General features: G+C 38.8%; 1 protein-coding gene across 3 annotated transcripts in view; it reads left to right on the top strand.

Moving 5' to 3' along the window:
- Positions 1 to 16,862, top strand: part of TBC1D14 (TBC1 domain family member 14) — a 65,674-nt gene that overhangs the window by 14,169 nt on the left and 34,643 nt on the right. For 2 of the 3 annotated variants that reach the window (XM_052683134.1, XM_052683133.1), the window contains exon 3: positions 4,776 to 4,896. The exons of the other annotated variant lie outside the window; for it this stretch is intronic. In XM_052683134.1, the coding sequence (XP_052539094.1) occupies positions 4,776 to 4,896 (121 nt within the window). The remainder of the gene's footprint in view (positions 1 to 4,775; positions 4,897 to 16,862) is intronic. 3 annotated transcript variants of the gene reach the window in all.

Below are 16,862 nucleotides of genomic sequence, written 5' to 3'. Positions count from 1 at the left end.
TGCTAGGCAGGGGGGTTGGAACTACATGATCCTTGAGGTCCCTTCCAACCCGGGTGATTCTGTGATTCTGTGATTCTGTACTGTACCAGGAAAGATGGCTGGACATTTTTGCTCACTCTGCAACAAATATTTAGTACAATTTTTTTCATATACTTCTTGCTTCTTAGATGCTGTACATTGCTTAAAATTCCTTGTTTCAGTGTAGGTTTGTGGGTGCCTTGTGGAGTAACATTTATGTGGACATCTCTTCTACACCGTGCTTGTGTGCAAAACATAGGGGTTTTACCTGCTCATAAGAGCAGTATCTCCTTATGCTTCAGAAAGTTGGTTTTGCTTCTAGTTTCACTGCCTTTATGTAGGCTGAGGAGCTCAAGACCCTAATGATCTCTTCACACTTAATTTGGAGATACAGGAAATTTCAGGATCATCCTCCAGAAGCAGCTGAAGGAAATGTGATTTGCCTCTTAAGAGTACACACAAGTTTGATACTCACTTGAAATTACTTCTGAAGATAATTCTGTCATACAAAATCTGAACCTTCTGAACTGTCTTCACAGCCCTTATCTTTCATCTGTTCTCTTCGTAAGGCTGGTAAGTTGGTAAGGCTTCGTAAGTCTTCCAGTTGTTAATTCATACGACAATTCTAATTATTTTGCCTTCTTAAGATAACCATCTTAACTGGAAGACTAATTAAAATGTGAATGGAGCATGCATCTTGAGAGCAGCAAATGTTGTGTGTGTTTTTAACCCTCATAACAAAAATGTACATGCTGTTACAAATGAATTTTGGGTGAACATGTTCCATCAGTCTTATGTGTGGGTTGGGTCAGCATCTGCCTCTGGTTAGATCTGTCAAGCCTGTTTCTTTACAGCAACTGTCTTTCTAAAAGTAACCAACTTTTTAAGCCATGACTGTACTTTTTTAGTTAAAGATTGGACTTTCTGCTTTGGTTGTGATGCTGAAATTCATTTAGAAATACAAACTTGAAGCTGTGACATATGCTATATGGATAGGTTTGGCTTGCCTGCTGGTTGGTGTGATTGTAATATTTTTTGAATTACTTTCATTTGTTTGGGGCTTCAGTGTGACCATGACATCACGGAAGGTGACAAAAATAATGGCAATATATGAATGTGTAATCTGTCTGTGTGGCAGTTATTCACCAACCTTACCTCAGCAGTGCTTATAGAACCAGAGTGAAGTGGTTCTCAGCTTTTACTCAGAAATAAGCTTTTCCTGACACTGCTGAATACGGCTGTTAGTATCACCTCCCACTGCTCCCCTCAAAACAAGCAGTTGGGCAGCTCACTGTGCAGTAGTGGTGCAGGCTGTGCTGTTCATGGGAAGAATTTTGAGCCTCTTTTATCACACGGCGTTACGTGCATGTATGTAAGCACTCTGGCTCTGTAATTCAGTTCTCTCCAGTCAGGTAACTTTTTCTTATCTCCACAGCTCAATTAAAACTAGTAGGTTAAACATTTATTTGGTGCCAAATCGTGTTTTTGAGGCATGGTGCAAAAAGTCACTTTGTATTTGAAGTACTTAACTTCTGTGCTAAAATAAGCAGCTGCAGACATTTAGTGTGAAATAGTGCGTGTGTTTGATGGAATGCAAATGAAACCCATGACACTTTAATGGTTCTACAGTAATGATACAGCAGACATAATGTATTGTGTCAGTGATTCCTGTTAATATCCCAGCTGTAAATCAGCATGATGTGCTCTAATGATTGTGAAGAAGGCAGTGAGACTGAGATAATCATCAGCACGTGATCTTTTCTTTCCAGGCATGCCAACCCTTTTTACATTTAAGATCTCAGATGAGCTTTGGTCTTAAAGCACTTGTAATTAAACTTTAGGATCTTTTACTAAAAGAGTTCTGAGTTTTCTGAGTGAAAAGTTCTATTTTTGCAAAGAAAGAATTTTTGCTCCTTATTTTCCATTAAATCTCATCTCCTTAAACATGTCACCTCCAGAGCTCAGTTATTTGGTGAATTGTATTTACTCAGGGGTGAAGCTGTTCAGCAGTTTATTGGTTTGTTTCTTTTTCCGTTTTGTTCATCTTTAATCTGATGGAGCTAAGTATGGAAGGAAAAAAACCTTTTAGTGTTATGGTAGCAGACAAATAAAAGCTTTTGCTGTGAACTACTTGCTTTTATATTTGTGTATGTATGTATATATGTACATATGCATAAAAATGGCAGACATTTCCTTCTGCTCAAGCAGTGGCTTCATCAGGACCTTTTGGTGGATGTTCTGATTTGTTATAAAAGAAGTGGTTGTAGTTCACAGTTCTACAGCTGACTGTGCCAGTTTTTGGCTTCTGATAGCCCTGTGTCTTTTGAAAGTTTGGATACTTCCTGGAGTGTGAGAAGAGTGCCGATACCAGCAAAATAGCAGAATTTAGGAAGGGGGTGGAGAAAAAGAAGAAAAGGCGAAGTGAGTTGCTCTGTACAGGGTGGGAGTTGTATGTTGATCACACCAGGTCCTTTTGTTTCATTTTTTATTAAACGAAGAGACTCAAGTGGAAATCACTGATGGTGCAGAGAGAAAGAGTTGCCTCGTGCCCTAGAACTTGCAACACAAGTCACACAGATGGAAAAAAACAGTGAGCTGAACAGCACAGTGCCATCTGCTAGATAAGACATAGGACAGATTACTTACTGTGGTGCTGCCTCTAAAAGGAAGCAGTTAGGACTGCTGAACTGAATTCAAAGCAACTGCTTGAGATGGACTTTTCATTCTTAGTGTTACAGCAGCACTTCCAGCTGAGAGCTATTACACTTCATCATCCCAATTTGTCTTTATTTTGCTGTGAAGATGTATTGCAGCCTGCTGCCCTTCTTAAAATCCTTCACAATCTTTTTGTGTTACTGCCATCCTGACAAGCTGAGCTGAAAGCTTGTTTTTGCAAAAGAGGATTTGAATGTGCAGGGAAATGCCATGCAGGTGTGCCTCCCTGGGTGGCTCTCAGCTGTGCCTGCTGTTCTGCTTTGCTCTGCAGCTGGCTTGTAGTCATGAATTGAGTTTCTTGCTTCCTAAGTAACCTTATAGCAAGAACAGCCAACCTCCCTTGCACTGTGAATCATATTTTTCTGGAGTGATTTGGGGGATGTTATTGCTTTCAAGTTTTCCTCCTTCCCTTTTTTAGATAGATTTTAGAACTTACTGAACTTTTTTTCTTTTAAAATTTAAAAGATAAAAGCACAAATCTCCCCCAAAAACTCACATCTGTCCCTGTTAAGTTTTATTTCCCTCGTAGTTGTCTCAAACAATCCTGTAAATTCATAATCTCTGTCTTTTGTATTTGAACTTAGGCTGGGTTAAAAAGATGCACACCTAACCTCTTTGAGGTACTAAACTCAAAGAAAACAAACTCTTACGTTGTCAAGGTCAAGGAATTGCTGAAGAAAAGAATGCAAATCCAACTGAAATATCTTTCCTTGAAGTTGTTTTTATGATGGTCTCTTTTCCCAGCACTAGCAGTTATAGTGGCAGCACTATAGCTGAACTTGCTGATTAATGCTCTAATTAGCTCATACATCGTTAAGTAGCGTTATAACTTTAATGATGAACTTCTGGAGAGCTCTGTAACTGAAATGAAGCATGTTAGTTGTAGAGAGACATCCTATTTCTTACTTTCTCACAGAGGTTAGAGGGGAAGCTGTATACGTTGTAGAAGTGTGCTTACTCTTGATACTTAGCTTAGACATCAGCTGTTACTGAATTGTGTGATTTCTGTACCTAGCCACCTTGCTCTTATCTTTCAATATGATAATCTGTTCCTGCTTTGGATTTCAAGGTGACTGTACCCTTGTGATACAGAAGCATGTGATCATTAGTGTAAATATAGACACATCTAAGGATAGCAGAGCACATTATTAACTTTAAAATACATTGCCATGTACCCTATGCTTGTGTCTCAATTATTTGCCTCCTATTAAACATTTTTCCTCTATTCCCAGCAGTTTGATCTCTGTTGGTGTCCTTACAGTACTGTTTGTGTTAGCTGAGCCAAGGTGACCTGAAAAAATAACTTGTTTTTGTGAGTGCCTTTCCTATTGTGGACTTGTATTCAGCACATTTGGAACGCTGATTTCCCAACCTGCCAGACTTAATGAATAAGAAACAGTCTGTCCTTGCTAGGGTTGGCCTGTTGGTTGTTAAAGCAGTGATTGTAAGTGAGGAAAAACGGTAGTGCTAGACTGGAAGCAGCTGTGATAGGAAGGTGCTACAGCTGTGTGCTTGTTGAAGAAATGAAAAAACCTTTGTTTTGGTGGAGTAGAGTTAATGTGTTTTCATAGCTGCTTTTAAGGTTATTCAGGAAAACAATCTCTTGTAAAAGCAGATCAAATACAGTAAAAGGCTACTGGGTCTGCAACCTTTTTGTGATTTTCTTGCCAGCAGTCTGCTGTAACAGGTGGGTAGAGAACGTTCACATAGCAAGACATTTGTTTCTTAGTCTCGCTTTATAAGTCTCATAATGAGATTTGTGGAGGGAGGCTGAAAAAGTAGACAACTTTCAGAAAGTCATAAAAAGCCTTCCTTATCTATTAAAGTGCTTCCTTAGCCAAGTCCATTGCCTAGTATGGTGGCAGTACTGCATAACATATCTCCTGAAGGTGAGAATCAGTCCCTGCCACCACAACAGCAACTAGGATGTGTGGTTGAGGGTGAATAAGGTTGACAAATTATCTATCCTATCTGTTGTAATTAGTTATCTCTTTTTTATTAATCAAACTTTTTTTTTTTTTTTTTTTTTTTTTTTTTTTTAGGAATTTGTTTACCAGGAGGCAAAATGCAAGATTTGAAAAACAAAATGATGTGGGCTGGAAGTTGTTTGGAAAAGTACCCCTCAGAGAAAACTCACAGAAAGATGCAAAAAAAATACAAAAGGTATTTGCTTTAACTCTGTATTAGGAGTAGCAGTGAGTGTAGAATCCAGTTCAGTTCAGGATCTGTGTACATGACTGTGAAACCTGTTTGTATGAGGAGTTGCACCCAATTTCTTGTGCAATATTGGAGATGGTAACAGAATGTAATTCAGAAGAGTGTGTTTTACATTGTTACAAAATTGAGTATTCTATGAAAATAATAATCATTTTGGTATGAAGCATATAATGAGAGCATTTGAAGTACAAGAATGCATTTTGGTGTTTTTTTTTTTCTTTGAATCAAACTCGGTAGGTATTTTGAGGAAATTTCAGTTTTCATTGGCATTTTCCAGCTTTCACTGGTGTTTGAGGGGAAACTGCATTCTTTTGGGGCCTTGGGTTATTTGTGCTTAAAAAGCAATTAAAAATGTATGAATTTGGGGTACCGTCAACGTGGTGGAGTACCTGAAAGTCCCACTGGAATTCTGGTTTGACCTATTCCTTGTTTTCTCAAGTGCTTGCTATTGGGGGTTGAAATTCTCTGTGTATGGGCCTTGCTGAAAATTCAGTTACTGACTGGAAATGTTGGAAAAACATAATGCCGTTCAGGATAGGCAAATGAAATGTAATTTTTCTTTCATTCCTAGCCCAGGATAGTTCAGAGGGGAATGTGTATTGAAATTGTTTACTGAAGTGGTTCCCTGAACAGAAAAATCTGTCAAAGCTTCACAAACCTCTATGTAGTAAGCTTTTTAGGTCTGTGATTTGTCAAATTTTAGGTAGCTGGTTTGGGATATAGAATTGTGGTGGGAAGTGAAGAGGTTGTAAAAACAAACAAACAAAAAAAAGGAGAGAAAAAGAAAAAGCCTTTCAGGTCATCTCTAGCTTGTCATAAGGGAATGAAAAATGGTAAAATTCTCTTTTGTGTATCACATCTAAGCTGTGGTGTTCTAGCATTTCTTATATGAGGATTGGTTTGACAACAGATGAGTCTAATGATGCCTTGCTAGTTAGGAAAAATTGGCTGAAATTCATCTGTGTGGCTGATAATTCCTGAGGTGCTTGCTCTTTAAGAAGAAGAAATACCTTATTCCTATCTTTCTCATTTGTTCTGGGATTTTTGCATTGCATATGGGCTGATGCTTGAGGTTTTTGTATTTCAGTATTGGAAGCTTCATGTTCTCGCTTCCTTGTTCAGACCACCTTGGGGATAAAAAGGTGTATATAGAAAGAGATTGCAGAGCTAGAACTTCACAACCAGCTGCTGCATGTGAAGTGAGAGTATTTCTTTGAAGGACTCTGCTGCTTTATTCAGGGTGAAGTGTTCTGGAATTCCAGTGTCTGAAGTGACTCTTGTTACCTGTAGTTAGGCTGTCAGTTCAGGTGAAGCTGTAGCACCTTTTTGAAGTCATGGCTATGATCAGCCATCGTGACCTCATCTACAGCTTGTCTGCAGTCCAGTTTTCACGTATTCATCAGACATTTCTGACAACACATTTGGACTCGGATGATAACTGCAGCACTCTGACACCTAACCATGTATTAATTGTGGTAATCACCTTTTCTTTGAATACTGAGTAAATGATTTTTCCAGTAGCTCCAAACTATCTTACATTGCAGTATTCTAGGAGTACCGAAAACAGTTTTGGTTATGTTAAATGTGGTTGTTTTTTGTTGTTGTTTTGTTTTTTAAAGCTGTTAAAGACGTGCATGATATGGCAAACAACCATTAGTGAGTTTCTGGCAAGACTGCAGTACTGAAAGAATTGTCCCTTGAATGACAGTAACTCACCTTTCCTGATTTACTTACAGCTTTCCTGAAGCTATTCTTGAAACGTTCAACTTCTGAGATTTGGGTACTGCTGTAATTGATCCAGCCTCACCAGCACCCAAAAGCACAACACAGTGTAGGTTACCTGGCAGATTTATTTGATGTGTCAAAGTAGTGCCTTCGTTGCAGAGGTTTTAGCCCACTTGCAGGCATGTTTTTGGCAGCGTGAATTGTGCCCAAAGAACATGAAGATGTGTAAAGGTGGGAGGTGACAGAAAGGCCATTGGAGAAATGCCTGCTGGCCTCCAGCCATTCTTTCTCCTTTGTGAATAGAAGGGTACTAGGCCAGAAGAACAGATGCTTTAGTCTCTGTTTCTGCCTTGAGCCATCTATTTTATTTCAAGGGCTGGAAGAGTAGATCTTTCAATCACCTATATTGAAGTATTTGGATAAATGTGATGGAATGGAGAATTAAGGGAAGAAGGTGACTGTGATCAAGGTAAACGGTTAGTGTCCTAGTAAAAGACTGTGGTGTCTGCACTTTTTTCCTATGGGGCAGGAAACAAGGTGCCAAGACTGTATTTTTACAGGTGCCAAGACAATATTTTTACCGGTGGGTGCTAATTGTCTGCACTTTGTTTGCTTTACTTGAAATCGGACTTACTTCTTTTTCCTCTGGAAGTGCTGATGTCTTTCTTGAAGCTCAGTGGAATGGGAGGAGTTACAGCATGTGAAATTCTCTGTAAATGCTGGGTGTCTGAGAATCCAGTCCCCGGCCATTTGGCTGTGTGTTGGAGCTTAACACTAAGTATCTTCATCACCTTTATTTTGTGGCAACCATGTTGCCCATGTATGCAGAGTGCAGTTGTGGGAAACGTTGTGGAAGATTCTTAAACAAACCATGTGCTGTGCTGGGAGTTGTAATGCCCTGAGCCATGGAAGGTAAGAGTAGTTTTTCATTGAATCATGTCAGTTCTGCATATTGAGTGATGCATGTAGAATACTCAGCCCATGTGCAAAGTACCACCTAGGCAGTAGGGACAAAAGTATTCTTTTAATGTGAGCTTGTTTGTATGTTCCAATACACAAGTTTCGGATAAAACCAAACAGGAGGGAGGAAAGGGAGTACCAGTGTTTCTGACATTATGGGAAATCAAAATGGTTGAGGTCTGTAGTCTGTTGATCTCTTGATCTAACGTAGTGATTTGTAGCTACGTCACTTTTTTTCTGTCACTCTGTGTCATAGAGTTTCTGATTGTGTGACATAATTGGACGTATACAAACTTGATGTGAAACAGATGTTGCTAATGCGGTCGTGGCCTCAAGTTAACATTGGTATGGCTTTCTGCTCATGATAAACCTTATTCCGTCTGACTTCTGTGCGTGCAGGATTACCTGATTTCATTCTCAGTGCTCTGGCAGACTTGCTTCTTAAACACTGCTGAGATGATGTACAGAAGAACGGTGTGTTGGCATGCACTTGTAGCCAGCTGCTCTTTGCTTTGCCTCTTGGGTATTCATCTGGATTTATACTGGAGAGATGCTCAGTGCTCTGTTAAAGGGTCTCATGCCAATTTACTAGTGGCAGAAAACTGACAGGATTCTGAGGTTCTGTAACTCGAGATTCCTCAAGTTTGGGAACGGGTGGAAGGGAAGAATGTGCCTTCCTCTCCAGCCTGACCCTGTTCTTGCTGTTCCAGTTCTCTCCTGTGCTGGTCTGGACATTAACTGAGTACCTGAAATACTTGTTTGTTAAGTAAAAGCCATTCCAGTCTTTGGCTGCTCAGACTTGACTTTTTGATTCTTTTCAAGAAAAAACAAAACAAAACAAAACATATTTATACCATGGAGTCCTTGTCCTTGAAATTGTTTGTTCAGTGTTGTTGTCTATGTTGTGAAGTACTCAGAAGCCCATAGGCTTAGGACTCAGTCTGTATGGCTACAGAGAGTAGTGTTCCTGTTTGCAAAATGTTGGTCTGAGTTAAAGATAATATACAGGAAAGATGAAAAAATTTTCATTATGTTTTTTTTAAATTTTTTTCAACTTGATTTCCCATTTGATGAGAAAAAAAGAAAAGAAAAACAACAACCAAACAAACAAAAACAAACAAAACAAAACCAAAACAAAACTAAAACCACCCACAAAAAAAAAGCCAACAAACACAAAAAAGAAAACTAAGTGGTGTGTAACTTGTTGAGACTATTGAAAGTCCTGTGGATTATCTAAGATGCCACAGAATCACTAGCTGTAGTAGTAACTATGGTTATCAGTCCTCTGGTTTAGCGTATCTAGGGAGATCAATCTGATCCTACTTGCTTGGTAGGAAGTTCTTTGTGTGCAGGACCTGTGGTAACTGAGTCATCGGGCTGCAGTTTCTCAAGTCAGCTTCTTTTGCTTCTGGACAGACATCAAAGGAATCCTTTGTGCCCGGTCAGCTAATTAGAACCTTGTGACTTTGTTGGTATGTTCGTGGTTCCATCTTTTGATAACTTCTTTATATGGATGAAGGATGATTTTTTTTTTTTCTTTTCCCAGAATGAGATGAACAAAGTTAACTGCAAACTTAGGTGTTCTTTTAAAAGGTAGGGATTGTGTTTGTGCATACAGTTTTTAGACTTGTTTAAAGGGAACAACAGCCATTTTTACTGCACATTGTTCTCATCCTTTAGCCATAGTAATTTCATGTGGGTTTGAAAGAAATGTGTAAGAAAGAAGTTGTAAGGGTTGTGTATGTGTAAAGTACAGGGGAAAAAGAAAGAATAATTGAACTGTGAGGTACTTAAACATCATTTCTAGATCTACCAGCTCTCACTGCCTTCCACTTTTGAAGTAAATAAATGATGAAAATGCCATACTCTCAAGTTGCAGTGCACAACCTGAATGTTGTTAGTACTTCAGCTGAAGGTGGCTGAACGTACACAACTGATCTAGGAACTGTTTGTAAGAAGCAGCCTTTTGTTTTCCTCTGACTTTGACCAAAACAACGATCAAACAGATTTTGTGCACGTAAGCTTCTTCTCAAGTCTTACAAATTCTCCTGTGAATGCACTCATTTATTTGACTACTGAATGGAAGACATGGGGCTGTGCTCCATTTTGATGATGTGGGAATTAAAATCGCTCCACTTAAGTTGGTGTTTGGCCTACTTGTGAAGGCTGACTCTGAATGTGAATGTTACTGTTTTGAAAGAGCATTGTCATAGGCCAAGCTTGGGTTGCTTTTATCACCACTGTGAACTTCTGTATAGATTTTATCCAAGTAAGTATTTTAAAGCTTAAAAGGTGCAAGAATGAGTAATCTCATCTGTGAAATTGTAAGTGCATTTACAACGGAGGTTTACATAATTAATTTTTTGTATCTATTCTCTCTATTCTCTTTCGGAATCCTGCTTGAGCAGAACTGGTTAAGCCTGTTGCTTTTGTAATTGCTGTGTCAAAATGCACTGAAAGTCAGATGACAGTTCTTCACTGTGAATAATAAAAGAAGTAAAATTATCTTCCCTTCTGAGTAGACTACAGGGCTGAACTGTGTGGCCATTACTTCTTTCCGGAGTGCTTTTCAGAGCTGGTGAAATGAAGAGATGTTAATATTGTATGTTTGCTTTTTTTTTTTCTCTCTTTTTTTTTTTTTTTAAGTAGTTTTCTTTGTCGAGAGATTCACTAACAAACTCTTAAAAATGAGATTGTTCAATCTCCACACATGTTGTCTCTGCATGTGGTCAGTCTTCAGGAAAGTGACTTTGTAGCTGTGTCCTCAGCTGAAGACATTGCAGCTGTCTTACTCAACAGAGCAGTATAAATGAAGTGTAGCGTGTATCTCATTGTGTAATATGAAAATCCATTTTGTAATCAGTGCATAATATTTCCGTCTCCAAACTTTCTGTGCCCCTGTGTAAACAGTTCAATTTAATTTTAACCATGGAAATTCCACTAAGAGCTCAATGGAATTTTGGTATTTTGAGTATCAGCACCAGTAAAATCCAGGATATGAAGCCTTTCAAGTAAACAGTCTTTACTCGTGCATTCACATTTAAATATTTTATGAACTCATTTGCTGCCCAGAAGCATTCCATGTTTGAGGTTTTAATGGAAGTTCCACAAGTATAAGAAGTAGCTATACTTTTTAACTTTGATATTGTCATCTTTCCAAACTTAGAAGAGTTTCTATTTTGGAAGCTCTTTCATGGGAAGAGGAGACTCTTTTTCTTTCCCTGTATGGGTAAGGGTTCAAAATTTCTGAGGAGTAAGTGAGGCCATCAATGGTGGAAACAGTGTGCCTGCCTCAGATGTAATGGAAAACTACAGTGGTTTATGTGTAACTGTGGAGAACAAGTTTGTCAGTGCAGGGCTCTGGGAGCAGACTGCAGCTGTGCAGTAAGCAGAGTGGCAGCACTGGAGCTTTGCAGGCAGCCTGCTCCATACATCTCATTTATTTTGTCCTTATAGCTCCAAGAGTCATTTGAGGCAGCTTGCTTGGCCATGATGATCACGTTAATACAGCACTGTTTCTATTCCATGGTCTGGCAGCACTGTATTCCATACCCAAACTGTTCAGTTTTTTTCAGTTGTTTGTGTATTTATTATTTTTGTTTCTGAGAGGGAAAAAAAAAAGATTATAAATCTGTTCTTTTTTGGTGCCAGTAGCACAATTTTCTGACTGGGATATATTCAGTTGGAGACATAATGGAGTTTCTTTTAGGAGTGTACCAAAACAAAACAAATCAGCAGGATTTACCAGCTGTGGTTTCCTATAATCGAGTTGTGACTGCAAGAGGAATCAATCTTCCTGTTAATCAAAATCAGTTACACTTAAGCAGATCACGGGGCAGGGTAAGATGAAGTGCAAGTGAGCTCTTGAAACAGACTGTGGAGTGCTTGGGGTGTAGGTGATGCTCTTTTTTGTGGAGTGAGTTGTTAAGCTCCTAACAGCGCTGGAAGAAAAACTTGTATAAGCTGATGTGGGTGAGGTACCATTCAAGTTAATCTCAATTTTACTTTTTTAAACTGATTTATGAAGTCACTTTTCTCAAAATCAGTTTTCTGGCTTTGATCTGTTAAGTAATATTTAAGTAATATTAAGTAATAACAGCGCTTTGCAGGAGTTACTGGAAGAAATTACTCCAAGTCGTGCCTTAGCCAGACAGTGACGAGAGCTGGTGCTGAGGGCAGTGTATTTTATCCAGGCACCGGGAAAAAAAAAAGAAGTGTGCTGAGAGCACTGACTTGTGCTGCGTGGAAGTTCTGTGCAGCTCCAGGTGCAGGAGCATTCCAGATGTGTGCTGTGTGCCACGTGCAGGGCTGCCACCGCATGTCCCACTTCCTCTTGGCCTCTGCTGATGGGTGACAGTTGTCTAAAAATACATGGCTTTTCTAAATGCTTATCTTACCCATTTTCTCTGTGCTCAGATAGTTCGTTCAGAGCCTTCTGAACAGGAAGTGGATGGTTCAAACCAATTTCTGCAGGAGCTTGATCTGCTGCTTTGGGTAACTGCTCATAGAGGTTGTCTACACATGGATCGCTGGATGCATCGTTGTGACTGATGGCTAAAGCTGCTAAAGGTGCAGAGGATGCTGTTAGCTTTTTATTCACACTGTGAAGTGTTCTAAGCTATGAACTGCCTAGTGTATTTTTTCTGTTGCACAGTACAAGTCGGGGGGTGTAAGTGAGTCATTTCCTGTCTTGTCTTCCTCTGGGCTCATTTCTGCATGTCACCCTGGAAGGCAGGATTTAGATCTGTTGTGGTGTGGCTGAGTTCATTCCTTAAAAAGAAGAAAGCACAACTGCAGTGCTGCCTCATTGATTTGAAGCTAACTTCTGTTAGCTGTCTGGGAGGTTGGAGATAGATGACTTTTGAGGCCCCTTCCAGCCTGATCCCTTATATGATTCTGTGCATACTCTTGTTGCTGTCTTTAGAAATAAAAGTGTAAATCCAAATTTTCCACTTGAGAATTATACCTGCAAAACTTGCAAGCTGCCTTAATGCACTGATGTTTTCCTTTCTTTCTAATCCAACTCAAAACAATTTTATTTTATTGATTTATTAGTTTTTGTGGCATTATATGAAATTAAATAAACAAGAGGTACCGGTTTTGTCACTTAGAAAACCTAAGATATTTTTTTGGACAAGGAACCTAGAGGAATGTACTGAAGAGATTGTTCTGCTGTTCCAGTGGGCTGTGTTACTGTACAGTGTTGCTCTTGTCCTGACTTGAAAATTACCTGCCTCAAACAAATCTAATATTATATTTAAACTGATAAAGTAAGGGTAATAGCTTCATCCATAGTAAATGAAAGGGTAATTTAATCCTACAGCAGAAGGATTGTTCCTGAGTATTTTAATAATAAAAGAATGTAATGTGACCCACCCAGGTATCATAATCTAGCAAACTGTCCAGCTGCCTCAGTGCTTCTTTTTAATGTTCCTGGAACCTCCTTCCTTGTGTTATGGAAGTACATGTTAGGAGCAAGAAGCTAATAGAAAATAACAGGCTTTGAGTATCAGTTACAGCAAACTAAAAAGTGTGTTTTATTGAAAGGAAATAGGGTTTGGTAGATTTTCTTTTTTTTTCCTCCTCTTTAGTTTTAAGGCCTTTGTTTCAGTTTCAGCACTTGGAAATTCCTCATATACTATCTTAATCACAGCACTTGGAGGCTTGAGGGATCTAAAATAAATCTAACATGACGTTTGAGGATAAGTGTTTGGCTTCCTGGAATTAAGATACTGGGTAGGTAACGGTGTAAGCTTTGTTGGTTATGGCTGTTAAAATGTCAATTTGCTATTCTTTATTAAAATGTCCTTTTTAATGCCAGTGCTGAGTTTTAGGGGAAATTGGTAAGTTTAAAATTGTCTAATGGAATCATAAAGTTTGTCTTAATTGAAATAGTTCTTTTGTAGCCTACTCTGATACTTAACGTTTGGTGGAATGTACACTCACAGAATGCAACATTAGTTTTAAGTGCGGGAGGCCACAAAGCATAGGAAAATGCTTGTGAAGTACATAGGTGAAGTACATTGATAGCTCTTCTTACCCTCACAAGTTCAAGGCCAGGGAGAACAGCTTTTCAGAAGACCTGGTATATATGTGGAAGCTCATTCTCATTTATTGTTAAATAAGAATCCAGCACATAGCTGGCATTTGTCTCATAGTGTCTCAGAGTGTCTCAAAGTGCTTGAACACCGGCATCTTCGTGTAGCCAGGAAGTTGTTTGTCTTTTTTTTCTATGTAGTAACCTTGGAGTGAAAATAGAATTATGTAGAGAAAGGGTGTAGAAATACTGGTGTGTACTTCTGAATGCTGTATCAGAGAAACACCTGGCGAAACATGACTGCATATTGAAGCTGGAGATAAGTCCTTGAAAGCAGATATGTTAGCCTCTGAGTATTATAAACAAATATCTTAACAGGAGACTGGAACTTGTGTTGCTAGAATGTGAAACTAATTGAGAAGGCTTTGCTAGACTTCAGTATGTTATTTTTTTATTAAACAGAACTGAGCTCCCAAGAAACCTAATCCAGAGGTTCTCTTTGTTTCTTCTCCAGTTTATACATTTCAAGCTTCATCTTAAATTAAAGAATGGGGGCGGGGGGAAAAGAATGAGGGTTGTGAAAGGCCAACTCTTTCCATGCTCACTAGCAATAACAAACAAAGCTGATGTTCTTTGGCTTTGCGGAGTGAAAGGAATTCCTGTGTGTGTTCTTGGAAACCTGGAGGGTACAAATGTACGAATGTAGAAAAACAAAAACACCACACCAAACTGGTACTTTTCTTAGGTGTCTTTCTGAAGAAAATTTAGGAGAATATTTCAAGCTTTGTAGTCTCATTCTCCCCCCTCTTTTCTGGATACTTGACCTTATTTGTCCACATGATTCTATTACACATTTTTAGGTAGTAATTTTTTTTTTACTGTGTTGTGAAGCTGTCTCTCTAGCAAGTCAGTGCAAATAGTATCATGAATGCTGGAGCTTGGAAATAGCCACCAATTTAAGCTAGATTATGCAGCTATGTTACCTTCCTTTATGTGTTTTATTTATACTAGTGAATGATTTTTAAAAAGTCACAATCTCTTCTCATCAAAACCAAATCTTTAAGTTACAAAGATGGTATTCACAAAAATTTATATGTTGATATAGCTTTTTGTTTAAAAAAAAAAAAAAAAAAGTATATGTATATATATACATACAGAATATACAGAAGTCTTCCAGGCAGTGAAAGATGATGTGAAAAAGAAACTTGCATCACACATGTAAGAAACTGTCACCAATAACTGCTTAAAGGGCAATTTTAGGGATCAGACCAATGAACACAGGTGTTGAAAATGACCTGAGGAAGTTTTAGAGCAGTAGTAGACTTATTGCCTTGCTTTTCTGTCATTTCAAAGGGCAGACAAGTATAAACTTGAAAAAGTGAGAGATCATTAGAAATGCGCAAATCTTGGTGAGGTGGCAGCATAGAAGTCGGTGAGAGGATTTAAAAAGGAAGGTGAAAGTGGAAGGTGCCTTTTCTCATGCCGATTTGGTGCATGTGCTGAGAGCATACACAGAAACACAAGCCTGCACATACTTACCTACACAGACAGCTGCTTGCAAACTTTAAAAGAAGAGCTGATTTATGCTCACCTGAGTGTCTTAACATCATAATAATATGCATTTGTATGCATTCCTGGCTCATTTTTATGTTGTCTTGAAAAGTGGAAGTATTTGAGGTCTTATTTGCAACTGAATAGGGAACTTGAAAGATAAAATATCAAATTCCTGTGACTCCTTTTCTATATGCTAAAGTTAACCTGGTGCTTTGGCCATTTCACTGTCATCTTGAAGCTGATGTGACTTAAGAATACTTTCTTTTTTTCCATGTCTTGCTCAGAATGAGGGAACAGTTCTGCTAGGAGCCGCACTGAAGAGCATGTAATTCAAAATGAGATAGGAAAGATAAGTTTTCTTCTGCAGCACCAACACTTCAGCACTAATGTGAAATCTCAGAAGAAAACGTTGTTGAAAGTAGCTTTGGAAGGGCGCGGTGCTATGGCTTTACAGTAAGTTGAGTTGGAGAGATCAGTGAGTGGACAGGTTGGTTGTTGATTATTTTTTAAGCTCTGTATCCAGTGTACTCCCAATCCCTAGCAGTAACATTTCAGGTACATACTGAGAAGAGGCGTTGATGGTGTTTTATTTTGTAGCTGTTCATTAAAAAAAATAATCAAATAACCATTTAGCATGTATTCTCTTGTTCAGGCACTTGTTTGATGCTTGCCCTGCTGGAAGCTGTTCTAGCAGATGTTTCCGCTCGGTTGATACTGCAGTGTATCAGATGGTATCAGTATATAGGGAAACTGCACGTTTGTATATGCAGATTAAATTACATCCTTTTCAGTGTTCTGAAGTAGTACGAGTTCTTTTGGTTACAGTGACTCATACTGGAGTCACTTACAAGAGTTTGCTTCACAATCTGGCTACAGATGCCAGACAACAATGAAGAGCTGTTATTAAACCACATAGTGCATAGGTGTGTTTTGTCTTTTTTAAATAGTCCTTCAAATATAGGGGAGTGGTCTGGATTTTTTCCTTCCTTCCTTCCTTTTTTTTTTTTTTTTCTCCCCTTTTAAGCATGTAACTGTATGATTCAAAAAGCACTTACATAATTCAGATATAGCAGAAATGAAACATGAACCCCAAGGGCAAAAGCCATCTGATATGTCGCATATTGCATGAGAGGCTCTTAAGAGCAAACTCACTCTTTCTTGGGAGACCTAAATTGACTGCATATAGACTTGGATTTTAAATTTTCTTTAACTCAATGTTCGTCAAAATACAATGCCAGAGAAGTTAATATTTGTAAAAATGGCTAACATGGTCCAATGGAAAGAGAACAGGTCTGCAGTGTAGCTTCTATGAGGGTTGCTCTGAAGGTAGCAACTCCTTCTTTATGATGTCAGCCCATGACATCAGAGGCAGATGTTGGTGGTATACCAGTAGAGGTCAAACCTTCCTGCCAATATTCTGTTACATTTTGTTGCTGTGTGATAGATGGCTGCGGAGTGGCAATCAGACAGTGGCATGTGACACAAGCACGTTTGAAGCAAAGGTGTGTCATTCCTTCACGAGGAAAAAATTGCTTGACATTCCACTGAATGCTTGGTGAACATTGATGGAGAACCAAACAGTGAATATGAGCATAGTGAGACAGGGAGTGGTATGTTTCAGTGATGGCAACAGCAA

Source organism: Tympanuchus pallidicinctus, unplaced genomic scaffold (genome assembly GCF_026119805.1).
Source record: "Tympanuchus pallidicinctus isolate F22 unplaced genomic scaffold, pur_lepc_1.0 scaffold2, whole genome shotgun sequence".
Taxonomy (NCBI): Eukaryota; Metazoa; Chordata; class Aves; order Galliformes; family Phasianidae; genus Tympanuchus; species Tympanuchus pallidicinctus.
Note: the sequence above shows the minus strand (reverse complement) of the source record. Positions and strands in the feature narration are given on the sequence as shown.